The sequence below is a fragment of the Drosophila arizonae genome, chromosome 2 (assembly GCF_054131065.1).
Source record: "Drosophila arizonae isolate 15081-1271.41 chromosome 2, UAZ_ARI_1.0, whole genome shotgun sequence".
In the NCBI taxonomy this organism is placed as follows: domain Eukaryota; kingdom Metazoa; phylum Arthropoda; class Insecta; order Diptera; family Drosophilidae; genus Drosophila; species Drosophila arizonae.
Window position 1 is genome coordinate 4,003,415 of NC_142922.1, and position 15,489 is coordinate 4,018,903.

Sequence of the window (15,489 nt, forward strand, 5' to 3'; positions counted from 1 at the left end):
GCTTAACAACACCGGGGCTTTCTTCTCTATAAAAATATTGCTATAAATAACATGAAATGCTTATTCATGACTTTTCGTTGTTGTTGCCGTGTCGTGTGTGTTTAACGAGCTTATTTGCATACTATTTTATTGTTTCTCATTAAGTTTAATGAATATTGAATTAAGAGCATATTCCGGTTTTTCTATACACAGTTGTTTCTACTTAACTGTTCTTAGTTCTCTGATATCACGCATGCTTATGCCTATTGTTCACTGTGCTTTGAAGCTATTCTTAGTTTTGTTTACTGTTCTCAGTTGTGTGTATTTGCATACGGCAACTGTTCTCGAGTTTAAGTATTGCTGTCACAGCACTGTTCCCAGCTGTGATATTTCAGTGTTTGCTTTAATTGTTCTCAGTTTTTGAGGTATTTGGTTGTGCTCAGTATTTTCTATTTATGCAGTTAATGAAGTGATGTTTAATATAATATATATGATTATATATATATATATTTTTTTTTTTTTAAATATGCTTTCATTAATTCATAGCGCTTGCTTTAGCTGCCAACTGTAACCATTCATGTTTATCATGATCTGCAGCTCTGGCAACTTCGTGTAAACTTGTGCAGCGTCTTGCAGTCTCCTGTGAACGTGATAAGCTCGAAATCAACCGCATCGTCATCATCTTCGTCGTGGTGGCGGCGGTGGCGACCGCCACTGCTGCTGCTGCTGGCAGAGAATCCAATCGGCATGGTCGACGTCGTCGTCGACTTCGCTGTCGTCTTCGTTGTCGTCTTTGTTGTTGGAGCTGTGGAATTACAGCCACTCTAATCTCTCGACAATTGTGGGCGCACACAGCGCGCAGGCGCAGCGAAATCATGCGAAGAGGAAATGAAATCGCGCAACTGCAACTGGCAACTGGCAAACTGGCAAAGTGGCAGCGCGTCGAGCTGCAGCGGGCGGACAACCAGGGAGAGAGAGACCCCAAGCAGTCTGCGATGCTTTTCCTTAGTGCTTTGAGTGTTTGTAAGTCTGTATGCGGCTGGCCATGTAGAGTCCGGGTCCTGATCGTGTCTGGCTTCTAACTTTGGGAGAATTCCTTTAAATGGTTTTTATGCTGTTACTGCTGCTGCTGTTGTTGTTGTTGTTGTTGCTGTTGGTATCATTTATGTGTGTGCGACTGCAGCTCAAATGAATCATACCAACGGAGCTAAGCCGAGCTCCTCCCTGCTGTGGCGTCGAGTGGCGACTGCTGCGACTGCGAGACCTGCACAAGATGTGTGAATTTTTGTTGTTGTTGTTGTTGTTGTTTTTGTTTTAGGCGAGCTGCCACATCGACTCGATCTGTGGCGAAAGGAGTGAAAATTTATTGAGCTGTGGGCGCGCATTATTCATGGACTGCACCACTAAACGGCGAGCAACGAGCGGAGTGCGACGAGGCAACGAGTCGGAGCACCACCAAAAAGTAGGCGACACCAGTTGCCGCTGTTGCTCGGGGACCTGGTCGCCGTCAGTTTGGGTTAACAGGTTAATGTTGTCCACAGGTCTGAAAAAGCCATGGCTAAAAGGAGTAACAACAACGACAACTAAACGAAAAAAAAAAAACATATACATATATATAAGAAAACTATGTGCTATTGTTTCACATGAGAGGCGCAGATCGAGGCCACTTATCGCCTGTCAAAGGTAATCGATGATATTGTTGCTCTGGCCATTGCACCTAATGATGATGAAAGTAAGCTGCTGCTGCTGCTGCTGCTGCTGTTGCTGCTGTTGCTGCTGCTGCTGTTGGTATCTGCATCTAATCATCTCAGTGTTTTACACTTGCCAAGGTGTTGCACGCTTATCACCTGGACTTGGGTAATTACAACAGAAATCTTGTCGAAAACAATAATTCGTTTTGGCTTAATTTCTCGGAATATGTTATTTATGCCTGCGGCTGTGCTGGGGCAGCATGCTTGTGGCGCATTTATCGTGTTGCATCAATAAATTGCCCAGTCGAGCTGCAGCTGGAGCAGGAGTTTGAGCAGGAGCAGCAGGAGCAGCAGCAGCTCAGGTCTCAACATTTCATAATATTTACAATAAACATGCAACTGCTAAACGAGAAGGATTCTGAGCAGCAACAACAGTTGTTGTTGTTGCTCTTGCACAGTTGCTGGCAACATTTAGCGCATCATGTTGCGTGAAATTTGACACTTTAGCCATGTTGTAGCTGCGACTGCTGCGGCTGCTGCTGCTGTCGATGACGACACAGTCAAATTGCCAGACACACGGGCAACATTTGAGTTTTGTCTTGTTGCTGCTGTTCGTTCTGCAGTTGCTGCTGCTGCTGTTGCTGCTGTTGCTGCTGTGTCTGTTGCTTATTTATGTGCATCAGGCTTTTAGGCTGGCATTGGCGAAAAAGTTGCTTTTGGGCGCTACCGAATTTATGTGCCTTTGTCATATTTGCTGGCGGCCTTATAACAATAATACACAAATATGGCCAATGCGTTGTCAACAGCTGCAGACTCTGGCTAAACGCAGTCCCACTCTCTCCCTCCCTCGCTCCTCCCTGCCTCTCTCACAATTGCATGCAGCGCACAATCAAGCGACAAATTGATCGCACTCCGAGATAGGCAAACTCTCGAGCAACATGCTGATGATGGGGTCTGCATAGGCCTACAAGGCAATGGACCAAGGACACACGGACACACGGTCAGACCGAGCCGGACAAGCTGGACCTGGAGCTGGACCTGTACTCAAACGACTCCGCACAACTCGGAAACTAATATCTGTGCAATGGCCAATGCCAATTTTCCCATTTAATATGCCACGAATTGACATGGCCGTTGCCATTAAGCATTTGATATGGGGCTATAGTTGGTTACTTTGGCCCTCAGCCTGTCACATTACGGACAGTTGGCATTTGGGCTTAATTTAATCAAATTAGCTGAGAAACGAAATTGTTTTGCCTAATCGAAATCGAAAAAAAAGAAGAGCAACTATGTAAATTATGATAGTGTTCAAATTGCATGCGTAATGCATATTGCAATTGTAATTGCATTTGTAATTGCTGACTGCAATATGTTGGAGCGAATGCAATTTAAATAATTAATAACGCACACACAATTTAATTTCATTAGGATAATTCTAATTAGAAAGAGGAGCTGCAGTTGCAGTTGCAGTTGTTGTTGTTGTTGTTGCTCTATCGCCTGTGTCCAATCGCTGCCTACAAAGGCCCAATTTCCAAATGTAAGCTGAAATTTAATTGAAATTGTTGCTGTCATTGTAAAATTAATGAATAGACAAACAGCACACACACATAGACACATAGACACTCATACACCTACACACAACACCTACACACACTGCTGCACATTCATAGAAAAGCAATTACATTTAACAGCTGCCTGGGCAGCAGCATTGATGAGCTTTGCCACTGATGCAGTACGATAAAATGGCATGCACAAGCCATCTATATATTATATAAATACGATTCTCTCTCTCTCTCTCTCTCTCTCTCTCTCCATATGTATATATATGTATTGTATTTGTGGCACATTATATAATGGCTTTGCCTGATAATACCACAACAGCCAAGCGGCTAATTAAATTGCTATGCAGCTCAGGCGTTGACCATATTAAAATCCATTTAAATCTAACAAATGTATCGATATTCCTTTGGACCACTGGTCACAGAGTCCTATCATAGTTAATCATCTAAAGAAGCATTTTGTTTGTTTGTCTCACTCTGTCTCTCTCTCTCTCGCTTTCTCTCTCTCTCTCTCTCTCTCTCTCTCTCTCTCTTTGTGCGTGCTGTGTGTCGCCATTGTTGGGCATACATTTCCAATCAGATAACGCTGCAGCCAAAACGCACGAGCGCACAAGCCATGGCCCTGGCAGAGACAAGAGTCAAAAGGATGAGCAGCAGCTGAAAGAGCGGGCAACGGGAGCTGGTTGATGGGAGATGGGGAGAAGGCAACTGGGAACAGTAGAAGGCAGCGTGGAGGCACTAAGCGTGTTATCGAAATGCTGTTGCCACTGCCACTAATTAGTTAATGCATGACCAAATAATTGTTGCCATTGCTGCTTTTGTTTCCAACATATATGTATAGAATGGGGATTATATATATATTGTGTACACATACATATACTTATATACATAGCTAAGCATTTATAGCTGTGCTGTACAAGATACATGATGAGTCTTTGTAACTACAATTCACAATAGATTTTTATGAAAAACTTCTAGAGTTGGCTAGAGTTCAGTCAGAGCAAATATGGATAATATTTAGTCAGGACTAATCTTATGTGTACCAAGTATCCACCCTAAACATGTGGCACACGGGCTTCTTTTTATAAGAGAATAAATATTTGTTTGTTAGTAAAATGATTCTATTATAATTTTATTAATTTTAAAGATAAGCCTTTGCTCTTTCGGATGTCGAGCAGTGCAGCACATATTACTGAAGTTCTTTCAGAACAACCAAGCAAAATAGGCTAATTCCAGCATTTATACACAGGTATCAGATCATATGAAATATTGTGTTTATGTTATGAAAGCTTATGTACTTTTAATATATGACAAATATCTGTTTTGCCGTTTAAGCTGAAACAATAATTTCATTATCGCAATGTTAGTAGTTTGAAATTCTGTAGTCAAATTTTATATAGGAATAATAAATAAAATAAGATTTAATGTGTGTAAAATATAAATGTACAAATTATAACAAAATACGTACAGCAAGCAATAAAATGCTGATTTTAATTCATTTTTTATTTATTTATTTTTTTTTTTAGCAATTTAAATAAGTGCCCTGCTGAGAAAATTATTTGAAGTCAAATTACACACTTTTTATATGAAATTTTGTTGCTTCTAGGATTACCTAAAAATTGTTTTAAAATTTTTCCTATATTTTCTATTTTTGCATATTGTGACAGCAGTAACAAAGCGCTAGAAGTATATAAAAGTATCACATGTGCAATGCGAGTAGAAATTATTTGATATCTATTGAGATAAAAAACTTTATGCTGCACAGTTCTTCGCTGCGAAAGCCGCCGCCTTTTATTTAAAATTTGTATGTATTAAAATGTTTTCCGTGGCTTTCCGAGGGCTCACCAGAGATTTTCTTATGTCCTTCGAGTTTAGGTGGTGGCCGTCAACATCATGTTCATGCTTGGCGCAAAATCTTTGCTAAAACCAATTTAATATAATATGTCAAGATATTATTATCCCTGGTTCTCAGTAGCAGCCAGTGATTTGAAAACTGATGAACTGTAAGTAAATATTTCGATCATATGGCTTCAACTATCTATAATTTATTCATGTGTTTTTTCATAAACTTTTCATTTTAGTTATTTCTTTTGTTTTTTTGCTAGCTAATAGAAAATTCTGAATCTAAACATAAATATATTCAGCCTTGCTGAAATATAAGGAATTATACATACATATAATATTCAGCAAGGCTGGAAAATATTATGTTTATTGGCTTGTCTCTTTATATATTGGATTAGTTATGGCTGGAAGATATACTTATGTATATGTCATAACAAATCATTGAAAAATAAGTTTATAATAGAGCTGTAAGATTTGGCTAAGTTAAAACTGTTATTGATTAACACAGTCCGCCTATTCGCTTATTAGTTATATAAACGCCTCGCTCTATTAAACCGTTGCTGCGCAGCGAGCTACTATATATATATGTGTAAGTATATATACATATATATATATATATATGTATATTAGCTAGCGTAACCAATCGAACTAATCGAAATGCCACCACATTTGACCCTCCTCCGCTGTCGCAGTCCGCAGTCCAATCAGATATTTGATAACGATGCGAGCCGAGTGAGCGTTTCGACCAGGTCTAAACACTAATTAGCTAATGCATGCCCAAATATTTGTGACGGCTGCCTTGGTTCACAGGGCCATTGATTTATGCTCATATTTTGGGCGGGTTACAGCTAGCTGCGTGTGGCAGGCGCATTTCCCATGCATGTCTAATACAATACGTTATATACATGTGTGTGTATATATATATAGAGGCCTTATCGCAGATGCTGATTAACTGATTTATATGGCTTGTAATTTGTAATGCATTGATCACTGCGCATTCGAGTCCATAGCTGATAGACAGCGGGTTAAGCTAATGTCATTGAGCCTCGTGAGTTTGTCAAGCTAATTGTAGAACATATACATACATACATACGTACATGTATACATATGTGAATGTATATTATTTCTACCCGAATCACAATGTAATTATATAACAATTATGGGCGTGGTCAGGCAGAAACTTTGTCGCATGTTGCCGATGTTGACTTCCAATGCAATTAGACAAATGAGGACGCCCGGCTAGAATGAGGGAACTTTGGCTACACGGAACTCTCGTGATGCTGAATGTAAGATCGATCTATATGGTCACTATATAGATATACCAATATTTTGTGCTTGGCTGCGTTCAACGTGCACTTAATTGCTGCTGGCTCAATTACACTGGCCAACACAACTGATGCACCCGCCATGATATCCATACAAGGTATTTGTTATATTGTTATTATTCTATTAAACGGATGCTTGATGATGAGCCTTGCGTGCCTCTGTACATACATCTAGGTATATAGATGCACATACATGTGTATAGGTATTTGTGCAATTTGTAGCACAAGGTGCAACGGAAACGGATGCTCGCTGACAATTAAATGACATTAGCCAATGCGCATTGATACGTGGCCTCAGCGAATCAGCAAATTTGCCTAGCTGGATGCCGCTTTTATGGCCGCCAGACACGCGTTGGCCATTAATTAGCGCCATGCCCATAAAGCGGGGAGGCAGTCTAGTTTTTAACTACTCATAAACTTGGCTCTAAGGTACTTACATATCGAGTGGATATATGTATATATGCTGGCTTTATGGCCAGGCTCGTAAAAACAAAAGACTTAGGCAACGAACTTTGTCGGCTTTCGTTTATTTGTTGCTTGTGTGGCTTTTAACTGCTGCTGCTGCTGCTGCTGCTGCTGCCGCTGCCCCAGCCGTCGTTGTCGTACCAATAAATTAACATGCCATTTCACGCCTCAATACAAGCTCATAACTCATGCGTTCAATAACGAACAAATGCCGCATAACAAATGCCCAAAACTCTGCCCAACTCAGCTCAACTCAAAAGAACTTTCAGTTGGGCAGACGCGCGCACGTTTTGTATTGAAGACGCATCGAAATTTAAAGAGCAATTCATAAGCATAAATGGGCATTAGATTATTATTATATGTATGTGTATGTGTATGTGTTTGTATGCAGTCGTATATACACGCACCCACACTCAATTTCATTTACGATTTCTGTCCAATCATCTGGCCGCAATTAATCAAACTCTTGGCCCGTCAAATACCGTTCTACAATTTTCACTCACACAATTAGAGAGAGAGAGAGAAGTATTTGTTTATTATTTTTTTTATATATTTTTTCATAAATTATTTTATTTACTTTTTTGTTGTTTTTTTTTTGTTGTATTTTTTGTTGTATATTTTTCTGGTGATTGCCTTTAAATTTAAATAAACGTATGTTTTTTTTTTTTTTTTTTTTTTTTTTTTTTGTATTTTTTGTTTGTTTATATTCAACTATCAATATGGCCAATTACAATACATTTATCGCATATGCTTACAACATACATACATATCCGTAGCTCTAGAAGTAGGTATACATATACATATTACATATATTTGTTTTTGTTTTCCGTTTTGTTTTTGTTTACGCACATAAATTAAGTTAAAAACTAAATTTGTTTTATATTTACACAGAACTTAGGCGATTATTTTGTAGTTATATAAATACTTTTTATATTCCTTATTTATTTTTTTTTTGTGCTAAAATTATACAAAAGTTGCTAACAAATGTTTTTTTTATATATATATTATTTTTAGTTTTGCTTATATATTTTTTACAAATTGCCTTTAACATTGAATTGATTTAAAAGTATTTGATGTTTATTAATAAGACTTAGCCCTAAACATCGAACATATGCAGCTATATATAGCTCTTTATATATGTACATATTCTGTGTGTGTGTGTATATATTTATATATATGTATATTTATATATATGTCTCACGTACACTGTTCTACAATTTGACTTACTTTTGTTTTACTTTTGTTGCTCTCCCCTCCTCTTTGTCTGGCTATTTGTTTATTTAAATTTAAGTTTAAGTTTAAGTTTACTTTACATTAATTAAATTTGCATTTAAATTTATGTTTTCTTTTCCTTTTCTTTTGTTTATCACGTCTGTTTGTTTAATATCTAAAAATTTAACTAATTTACAGTTTCAAGTATTTTTGCAATTTACAATTGCATTGCATTAATAGGACAAACATTTTGCAGTTGTTTTTGTTTTTGTATACAAAACATTTTTGTTTGAATTTTGTTTTGTTTTTTGTTTTAAATTTATTTTTGTGTTTTTTGGACGTGCATTTTGTTGAAGTTAATTTTAATGCTTAGTTATCGCTAGTTTCTGTGTGCTTGTTGCTGCTGCTGCTCTCTGCCTCATACATACATACATATATACATATATTAATATTTATGAATTTCGCTTTGTTTTTGTTTTGATTTAATTTATATTTTATTTTATTTTTATTCAGTTTTTGCCTTTGTTTATATTTATTTTTGCTGTTTGCTGATTTTATGGCAGTTCATAAAGCACAATTAAATACGCCGAATTTGCGTTAAGAAATTAAATTAATTAAGCGAAAAATAAAAAACAATGAGTTCATACAAACGCATTCACGCACACACAATCACTCACACACACACACACACACGAGAGAGCAATAAAAATAATATGTGCGGCCCTTTAATTAATTTTAATGGGCTTTTGTTTTAACTGCTGGCCGACGACGAAAACTTAAATAATTAAAAATTGCACGCAATGTTTACAATTAGGAATAGCCAGCACTTGGCTGCCCGCACGCCCGCTGCCCCCGCACGCCCTCTGCGCCACAGACAAGACAAAGTTCCTAAAAGTTGAGTAGGCATTCGCTTGCTGCGTGTCTCAAAGGTCCTGGCGACTCCTGCTGGGGCTATGGCTGTGGCTGGAGCTGGAGCAGGAGCTGGAGCTGTAGCTGCGGCTGCAGCTGTGGCTGTAGCTAGTGTGAGTCCTCAGTTTGGCATTGTGTTTGGAAATCGAAGTCAGTTGTTGATGTGAAACGGTTCTAGCTGAACAAGTTGCTGTTCAGGTTGTTCCCGCTCCATCACGTGTAGTCAGTGCGCCAAGTGCCCTGCAAGACGCGAACAAGCAAAAGGGAAATCCCAAATTGAAGCATTAATAAAAACAAAGCTCTTATAAAACGTTCTCTCTCTCTATCTCTCTCTCTTGCTCTCGCTCTCTCTTGGAGTGCTTCTCTTATACTCACCATTGAGCTGAGTCCCAAGTGGTAGGGCTGCGAGTGGGGCACTACGCCGCCGCCGAGCGAACCGGCCGTGGAGAAGCCACCCTGCAGTCCACCGGAGGCGCCCAATGCGCCCATGCCGCCGGTATACCAGCTGCCGTGCATGTGCGCATGTGCCGGATGCAGTCCGCTGGAAAGATGTCCATGTTGCGCTGGAATGAGCCAAATGACGAATATTCAATGTTAAACAATCGTTCGTTGGCTCAGTCAGTTGGGATGTTTTGATGCTTACCCATGGAGGCTGAGAAGCCGCCGCCGAAGCCCTTGGATGGATCCAGTGGCTTAAAGTCGCCCATGCCCAGATGTCCGCCCATCGGCAGGCAGCCGCCGCCCAGGCCCTTCTTCTTCTTCGACTTGGAGCTGAGCTTGCGATTACGCGTTTGTATGCCCTCCTTTTTCATGGTAAGTGGACGATTGACCTGCATGGAGAGGAAGAGGAAGAGCAAGAGCAAGAAGAAGACGCAGCTGTTAGTTGTGGGTGTTGCAACTAGGGGGAAAAATCAATAAACTGTGTCTGCCGACGGCAACAGCAGAAATGGGTCAAATTTATGCAAATTCATTGCGCGGCCCTTTTTGGCCGGAAATGCCGCTAACTGCACACGCTGTCTGTTGCAACTGGCAACGCACTGTGCAACAGCCCTGTGTGGCAGCAGTCGGGAACCGGGAAGTGAAAATGAAGTATTACAAGCATTTCTACACGATCAGATAAGCGACATTTGCGAATGCGATTAGTTGGCGCTGATAGCAAAAGCGGACGAGCGACGACCAAAGGCTGGGAGAGAGGGTGACGGTGAGAGGTGCGGCGGCGGGCAGGGTGAGGAGTAGGACCAAGCTACTTTTTCTCTCCCTCTATCTCGCTCTTTCTTTTCTTTTTTTTTGTTTTTTTTTTTTTTTTTTTGTGAGTCGCTTGGCCATTGTTGAGGCTGCCCTGGCTGCCGCTTCATATGCAATTTCTTATCACTTGCGAACATCTAAGCAGCGGCAGCGGCAGCAACAGCAGCAACAACAACAACAACAATTGCGCTACAATTACAATATTGAGTTACCCATTCGTCGGACGACAAAGAAAAAGTTACATTATATATATATATATATATATATATATATATATACATATATATAGTTATAGTATATAGTCGTTGCTCGGTCTACCTGGGCGTGAATTACGACATTGTTTGTGGCCCCTTTTTTTTGTTTTTTGTTTTTGTTGTTGTTGTTTTTTTTTTTTTTGTGCGCCCAGAAATTGTTAAATTGTCGAGCAATTGTTTGAGCCTCTTGACGAGATTTTCGAGGGTTGATTGTAATGTAATGGAGCGCAAACAAGAGCAAACGTATCACTTACAGTGGCTGAGGGATGCTGCCGCTGCTGAGTTGGGCGATCGGCAACGGTAATTGATAGTCTCTGCTCTGTGCCGCTCCCTAACGTTTAGCACAAATTGTGGCAATTAGCTCAGCTGAGCAGCAGCAGCATCAACATCAGCAGCAGCTGCTGCTGCTCCTTCTCAAAAGCTTTAATTGATGTGCAGCAGCCACTAAACAAAGCATAAAGTTGTTAATGTGCTGATCGCACAGGCCTAGCTCATTAAGGGATTCATAAGAAACTGCCGTCAGATTTTTATGCATAAAATCTTAATCGAGCGTGCGCTCGGGCTGCATGCAACACGCGCGCCGCTGCAGTCGACTTGCCAACAGCTGACAGCCAGCCAAGTGGGTGGGCCGCTCCACTAAGGGCGAGCGAAACAGAGCCCAGTGCCTGTTGTTGGCAAATTGAGTGAGACGGCGCCAGGCGCTGCCTTATGCAATACATTTATCACATGCATGTGCATACATGTCTAGATATATATTATTCTAACGCCGCAGGACACTCAGCAGCTGCACGCGCGCTCAGCAGGAGCCGTTCCGATAGATAAGCTGATAAACTGTTAACAGGATGTCTTGTGCCTGTGTGTGTGTGTGTATGTGTGTGTGTGAGTGTGTGTGTCTCTGCGACGGCAAGTGTCTGATTTGCTCTTAATTAGCTGTTTTCCAGTGAACTGCGTGAAGACACGCGTAACGATACCAGCGCAGCCGCTGCCCCTCCCCCTGCCCCACGCCCCTTCCAAATAGAGTGCAGCTTGTGATGTAAAGTGCAGTCGGCATTTCCATAAAATGTGCCAATCACATGGCCAGATCGCTCAGCCAAAGAGGCCCACACAGGCTGACGACGACGACGACGTCGATGGCGGCCAAATGACAAACGAATTGAATTGAAATGAACTGCTGCAGCTAGGCAACAACAACAGCAACAACAAACACTGAGCAATGCAAAAAGCGCGCTGATTGGCATCTTATCAAGATGGGACACTGTCCAATTGAAAGAAAATTTTTGCAAAATAAATTTCGCCGCTATGAATGCGCATTGGCTTGTGTGTGTGTGTGTATGTGTGTGTAGGCCATTAGCTAGCTCACACACACACATGCTAGCCACCCAAAGCGACAGCATTTATAGTTTTTCTTGCTTTTTTTTTTTGTTTTTTTTTTGGCGCATTGCTCATACGCCACGTTGCAAGCCGCCGCCGCTTTTAGTTTATAAATCAGATTAGATATTTGGAGCACACATACAATGTATAAGGCTTGTGCCTGATGCTTTGATATACATATAAGCATATACGTATATACACATATATATCTGCCTCGACTCCAACTTTGCCTTTGACCAAGCTCAATTAAAATATTTTGCCGCCGCTGTTGATTGAACTGCAGCTGCTACACACACACACACACACTCACGCACACAGACACACCCTAGCAAAGCCAATGCCTAATTAGTTTGCGGCTGCACAGGTGGCCCATCATTTTGGTGTCTAACACCGTCTGACATGTAAATGTGCTAAAAGTTCAAGTGATTTTTTACCTGTCCCCTCAAAAAAAACTTTTGGCCACATTTAACAAAAGTCATTAAAAGCTGGCTGCAGGGCTTATTCGCAAAAAAAAAGAAGTAGGAAAATGTAAGAAACAAACTTAGCGAAGGCAAAACGTTTTCTCGAGTATTTAATGGAACTGGGGAATACCCTGTTAAGTGGACTTATATATGAAGTAAGAACAGAGTTAAGATCTTGAGAGTAAATATATTTTTTACATATTTGTGTAGAACATCGTATAGAATATATGAATGCATATGGGAGGCAGAATCTCCTTCAAACTTTAAGAGCCACCAGAACCACCGAAAGTCAAGATTTGTTTCAATATAAAAAAACATTCCAAATAATACGTATGCAGAAGTTAAAGCATCAAAACAGATTATTGGGCATATCAGAAATAAAATACATTAGCTTATAATCCAGATAGCTTATCTCATATTGATCCTAAGTCGGAATACTTTATCTCATATTGGTCATATATGCAAGTACTTCTTCTATTGAACGGGCAATAGAATATGTAGTATCTTAGCAAAGGCTATTAGCTATTACTATTACTATTATTATTATATTAAGCATAAGCAAGACACCTTGTCTTATATTGAGCAAATTAAAGTCGAGCTACTTTAAGCAATAGTCATCATACCACAGTTAAGCTACTTTACCCTATATTGACCACATCATAAGCAAGATACTTTATCTTAAATAGCCCGCTGCACATATCTTTCATATTTCACTCTATATCATTTATCAGTTACTCTGAGCACTTTCAGCTATCACCCTTTCATCTACCACAATTTTTCTTTTTTTTTTTTGCTTTGCTTACAGGGTATACAAATCTCAGACCCTAAATGCCAACGTTTATATGCCGGCTGGTACATGGGCTAATGAATTTTTAATTAGCCAGAAGTTGGTCAGAGCAACCCTCTGCTGTTGGGGTCGCCCCTCAGGGCGCGAAAATGTTATTAAATCTAGTTTCCACATGGCTCGACAGCCTTTATATCATTGGCTGCATTTCCGCACCGGGGTTCGAGTGGGCGGAGTGGGTGAGTGGGTGAGTGGCTGGAGGTGGGGCAGTCGGACTCAGTGAGCCGTAGTCTATTACATAAATTACGCCAATTTCTGGGCGCTCGTTGTCGTCGACGTTGCCGTCGTCTGCCGCCGGTTGCCGTCTCACGCGTTGGCCATAATAAAATCAAAGCTTATCGCATTTTCACAGCCAAACACCAGACGCTTATCTTGCAACAACAAACACGAGCAGCAAGCAGCAAGCAGCAACAACCACGACGGGCATCTTTAAATAATCATCAACAATTCATCATCGGGGTAGCTGCTGCCGTTGCTGCTGCTGCTGCTGCTGCAACCTGCCACCCCCTGTGGCAGCCCAAAAAGAGGGCGTTGGGTGTGCAATACACTTCATTTTTGTCACTCTTAATCTATCTCTGTGTGTGTGTGTGTGTGTGTTTCCGCTGGAATGCTCTAGTGGTCCGAGCCGTTGTTAAATGTTGCGTTAAATCGCTTAAGCGCTTAACGAGGGTTAAAAGCGAATCGCAAATCGCAAATCACAAATCGATTTAAAGCTGAGCAAACAGTGGACTTGTATGGCTATATAGATAGATAGGGTATATGTAGATAGATTGTAGTTTGATTTTTGTACTTACATTGTGCAGCTTGTAGTACAATCCGCAGGCATTGCAGACCGGCTCGCCGCTGGCGTTGCGCCGCCAAAGGGTTGTGGTTGTGGTCTTGCAATTGGCGCAGGAAGTGCCCGCCCGCTTGGCCGCGCTTTGCAGCGACTGCAGCGTCTGCAAATAGACAGAAAGCGAGAGAGAGAGAGAGAGAGAGAAAGAGTTAGTGTGAGGAAATACGCAATATATATATTTGATTAATTAGTTTATTAATGTATCCTCAGCTCAGCTTGACTGCTGAATTGATTATGCAAATGTCATACGCCCACAAATATGTTGCTTGCGCTAATTGAACGGTGCCAAAAAAAAAAGAAAAAAAAACTAACGCACAGAATGAGAGTGGGAGAGGGAGAGAGGGGCAGAGTGGAGCACAGGTATGTGCTCGGTGCAGCTCCTTTTGGCAAACAAAGTTGCTCGACACACCAGGCAACAACATTTTTTAAATGGCATGCGGACTCCGACTTGCTGCCTTTAACAGCAGCATCAATTCATTAAAATGACAATTTTTACAAAACTGCCCAAAAACAACAACACTAGCAACAACAGCAGCAACAACAACAACTGGAGAGCATGTCTGCGCCACGCTTAAATTTCCACGAATTGGCTACAAGAAGCGTAGCCCCAAACTGCAGACCCAAAACATTTTGTGCCTGGACCGAAGCGAACCACGAACGAGAGCCAGAACGAGAGCCAGAACGAGAACCAGACTCAGACTCAGACTCAGAGTCAGAGTCAGGCCCCAAAAGATCTTGGAGCATGCTTGCTGCTTGGCATCTGGGCCTGTGCAGCTTCGACTGTGCGACTGACTACATACAGCTCTCTTGGCTTATGTTCATGTTGCTGCTACAGCAACAACAACAACAACGATGGCAACAAGGCAAACACATTGCAACGAGGCCCTAAACTGGCGTTGATCATGTTTGACTTTGATTTTTAATTGTTGCCTCCTGCCTCTGCGGCTCACCTGTTCTGGTTGTGTCTTGTGTGCTGCCACGCTGCCAGGCTGCCAGGCTGCCATTAACATAAATCAGAGGTCATGCCACAGAGAGGGCCATACTTTTTGGTGGCACTGTTGCCGTGTGTTAACGAGCTTGTAACAATTTCACATACAGACAGCTGCGATTGCAAAAAAACAAAAACAGAAAAAAAAGAAAAGGAAAACCAAATCGAATTTCGAAAATGTGCGAGAATTCAAAATTCATTTGCAACGCCTACAAATCGTGGCAGCGAGCGACCAACTTGTGGTAATTATGTGGCAGCCACAACGAGGACAAGCTTTGGCCAGAAAATGCCTATACACACACACACAAACACACTTACACACACATACACATATATAAATTAAGTTGTTAACATGACAGTGCAACAAAATGCACTAAACAGGCAAATGCCACAAAATGTTGCAAGTCTGCCAACTGGTCGCACTTGTAGGTGCTAAATCTGCAGCGCGCTTAAGCAGGCGCTGCTTAACTAACACTCTGCCTCCAAATGTGGCACATAAATCAATGTCA

General features: G+C 41.1%; 1 protein-coding gene across 2 annotated transcripts in view; it reads right to left on the minus strand.

Moving 5' to 3' along the window:
- Positions 1-7,389: 7,389 nt before the first annotated feature.
- grn (GATA binding protein grain) overlaps positions 7,390-15,489 on the minus strand; it is a 43,907-nt gene continuing 35,807 nt past the window's right edge. For both annotated transcript variants that reach the window (XM_089473330.1, XM_018019316.2), the window contains exons 6-9: positions 13,952-14,095; positions 9,626-9,812; positions 9,358-9,545; positions 7,390-9,222 (exon numbers count right to left, since the gene is read on the minus strand). In XM_089473330.1, coding sequence (XP_089329456.1) covers positions 9,196-9,222; positions 9,358-9,545; positions 9,626-9,812; positions 13,952-14,095 — 546 coding nt within the window. In that variant the 3' untranslated portion in view covers positions 7,390-9,195. The remainder of the gene's footprint in view (positions 9,223-9,357; positions 9,546-9,625; positions 9,813-13,951; positions 14,096-15,489) is intronic.